At 52.0% G+C, this 1913-nt stretch overlaps 1 protein-coding gene across 1 annotated transcript in view; it reads left to right on the top strand.

Annotated features, from left to right (window-relative positions):
- The window catches only part of LOC112069830 (protein diaphanous homolog 1-like), a 75983-nt gene extending 75714 nt beyond the window's left edge, over positions 1 to 269 (top strand). The window contains exon 15 of the mRNA XM_070438711.1: positions 6 to 269. Within this exon, the coding sequence (XP_070294812.1) occupies positions 6 to 269 (264 nt within the window). The remainder of the gene's footprint in view (positions 1 to 5) is intronic.
- Positions 270 to 1913: the final 1644 nt, after the last annotated feature.

Raw genomic sequence — 1913 nt, 5'->3', positions numbered from 1 at the left:
GACAGAGGAAAGAAGCGCAGGCCCAGGGAGCTGAAGAAAGGATGAGAGAGAGACACGGCGCCGAGGAGGACGAGAAGGCAGAGAAAAGCCAACAGGGCAGGAGCTGGAAGAGAGGGCATGGAGAGAAAGAGACACCGGAGGAGGAGGAGGGAGAGGGGGAGAGAGGAAGAGACCAGGAGAAAGAGCCACGGAAGCAGGCAGGAGTTGAAAAAGGAGACGGATGGAGAAAGAACGAAACCAAACGGGGAGGAAGGAAGAAAAGGACATAGTGCACAGCCAGCCCGTGAAGTTTGCAGTGTCCACCACATCACAGAGTTCACAGCCACTCTGTTTCCCAAGTGCCACCACATCACAGATCACAGCCAGCCCTGGTTTACAGGTCACCACATCACAGAATCACAGCCAGCCCTGATTTCATTCCACCACATCATCAGAGTCGACAGCCAGCCCTAGGTCTTCAGTGTCACACCACAATAACAACACAAAAGAGTCAAAGCCAGCCCATAGGTGTCAGTGTCCACCACATCACAAGATCACAGCCAGCTCTGGTTCAGTGATCACAGCCCAAGGAGCAGGTCGAAAAAAACAGATCACAGCCAGCCCTGGCTTTTTGCGAGTGTCCACCACATCACAGAGTCACAGCCACCCCTGATTTCAGTGGTCCAAAACCACATCACCAGATCTCTCTCTTAAAAAACCTCGAATGACAAGCCGAAATTGTCCTCCTTTTGTTGTTGAGACAGATCTGCTGAGTGGATGCGACAGCTAGAAGAAACCAGGAACGACGGGGGCTGGCTGTGACTCTGGTGAATGGTGGACAAAACTGAAACCAGGGACTGGCTTGACATCTGTGATGTGGTGACACTGGAAACCAGATACACTGCCTGACTCTGTGATAATGTGACACTGAAAGCCAGGGCTGGCTTGACTCTGTGATGTGCGTGACACTGAAACCAGGCTGCTTGACTCTGATTGGTGACACTCAAACCAGCGCTTGACTTTATGTGGGTGAACATTAACCAGGCTTGGCTGGACTCGTGAAATGGAGTGTGGAGGACACTGAACCAGGAACGCCGGGAACGCCAGCCACCGAACTGAGAAGGAGAAGACAGACCACAGACAAAACAGAGCAGTAGGGAGGGGAGATGGACCCCAGCGAAGAGCCCAAGGACTGGCCTGAAAAAAGAGAGGATGGACGAGAGCCGAAGGGGAAAGGGGATTGAATGAAAGGACAAGGCAGAACAATCGAGCTAGGGGAGGCCGTCGGACGCTGAAAAAACGAATAAGGGTAAGGAAAAAAAGAAGGATGAGAGGGAGGGGGGAAAAAAAGAAGGAGATGATGGAGGGGAAGAGAGGAAACGGAGGACGGAGAAGAGGAGGCCAAAGGCTATTCATTTTCCCTCTACTCATTCTCATTCAGAGAACAGGAAGAGGAAGAAGCAACTGTACCTCCCCCCGAGGGACGTTAGAATCAAACCCCACGAACCCGCCCACACGCCACACCGCTTCCCTCCCCCCCCGTACCTACACATAATTACTTCATTTCCCACTTTTTCTGTTGTTCCCCCACACCATTTTTTCTCCCCCCCCTTTTATCCCTCCCTCTCTCCCTTTCCCCTTTATCCTCTCCTCCTCATCCTCCTCTCTTATTTCTATTTGCTCACTTTCTTCTCTCTTTTCCACAATTTACACCTCATAATAAACTGCCTTACTGAGAGCAGAGAAACCACGAGACCATGAGCGAGAGAAGAAGCGAGACAGAGAGGGAGAGCGACGCTACGAGACAGAGAAGAGAGAACAGCGAGACCAGAGCGAGAGAGAAAAGAGCGAGACGGAGCGAGAGCGAGAAGAGAGAACGAGCGAGAAGAGCGAGAGAGAAACAAGCGAGAGAGAGCGAGAGAGAGACAGAGAAG

The sequence above is a fragment of the Salvelinus sp. IW2-2015 genome, unplaced genomic scaffold (genome assembly GCF_002910315.2).
Source record: "Salvelinus sp. IW2-2015 unplaced genomic scaffold, ASM291031v2 Un_scaffold1128, whole genome shotgun sequence".
NCBI lineage: Eukaryota > Metazoa > Chordata > Actinopteri > Salmoniformes > Salmonidae > Salvelinus > Salvelinus sp. IW2-2015.
This window is presented reverse-complemented; position numbering and strand designations above follow the sequence as displayed.